This window comes from Sinocyclocheilus grahami, unplaced genomic scaffold, assembly GCF_001515645.1.
Source record: "Sinocyclocheilus grahami isolate Dianchi unplaced genomic scaffold, SAMN03320097.WGS_v1.1 scaffold9494.1, whole genome shotgun sequence".
Classification (NCBI taxonomy): domain Eukaryota; kingdom Metazoa; phylum Chordata; class Actinopteri; order Cypriniformes; family Cyprinidae; genus Sinocyclocheilus; species Sinocyclocheilus grahami.
In genome coordinates, this window is record NW_015512652.1 from 19,764 (window position 1) to 20,363 (window position 600).

At 35.8% G+C, this 600-nt stretch overlaps 1 protein-coding gene across 1 annotated transcript in view; it reads left to right on the forward strand.

Moving 5' to 3' along the window:
- Position 1: 1 nt before the first annotated feature.
- Positions 2 to 600, forward strand: part of LOC107578266 (sodium-dependent phosphate transporter 1-A-like) — a gene marked incomplete at its 5' end in the record, with an annotated part of 4,592 nt that continues 3,993 nt past the window's right edge. Inside the window, 2 exons of the mRNA XM_016264237.1 lie at positions 2 to 94; positions 228 to 324. Of these exons, the coding sequence (XP_016119723.1) occupies positions 2 to 94; positions 228 to 324 (190 nt within the window). The remainder of the gene's footprint in view (positions 95 to 227; positions 325 to 600) is intronic.

A 600-nucleotide genomic window follows, 5' to 3' on the forward strand; every position in this document is an offset into this window, starting at 1 on the left:
TGTTCCAGTTGCCTCTTGGTTTCTTTCACCTCTTCTCTCCGGCATAATGTCTGCCATTCTCTTCTACTTTGTCCGCAAGTTCATCTTGAATAAGGTAAAAAGCAGTTCTGTGCCAATAATGTGCCAGTGTCTGTTTTGGTACTTTTTAATCTCTTGTTGTTTTCAATAAAAAAAAGAACACACGCTTTTTACCATGTGCTAAATGGCAGTATTTCCATGTGTTCCAGGAGGATCCAGTGCCCAATGGTTTAAGAGCATTACCAGTTTTCTATGCTGTTACCATGGGAATCAATCTGTTCTCCATCATGTTTACAGGAGCACCAAGTAAGCTTTTTTTCTCCTCTAAATAAATTATTTAATTTCTTTCTTTTTTTTACTGAATTTGAATTTTCTTTATGAATATCTATGAATTTTCTTTATGAATTGATTTTCCAAAGTCTCCAGATATCATTAAAAGGAGGTTATGTCCGATTTAGCCTTTTGAGGAATATTTTGTTCCCAAATTGTGATCACATGTCATGTCATGATCAGATGCCATGATCACATGTACGCATACAGGACCCGTCCCTCATTTGTCATTAATTAACCCACCGTTAATTT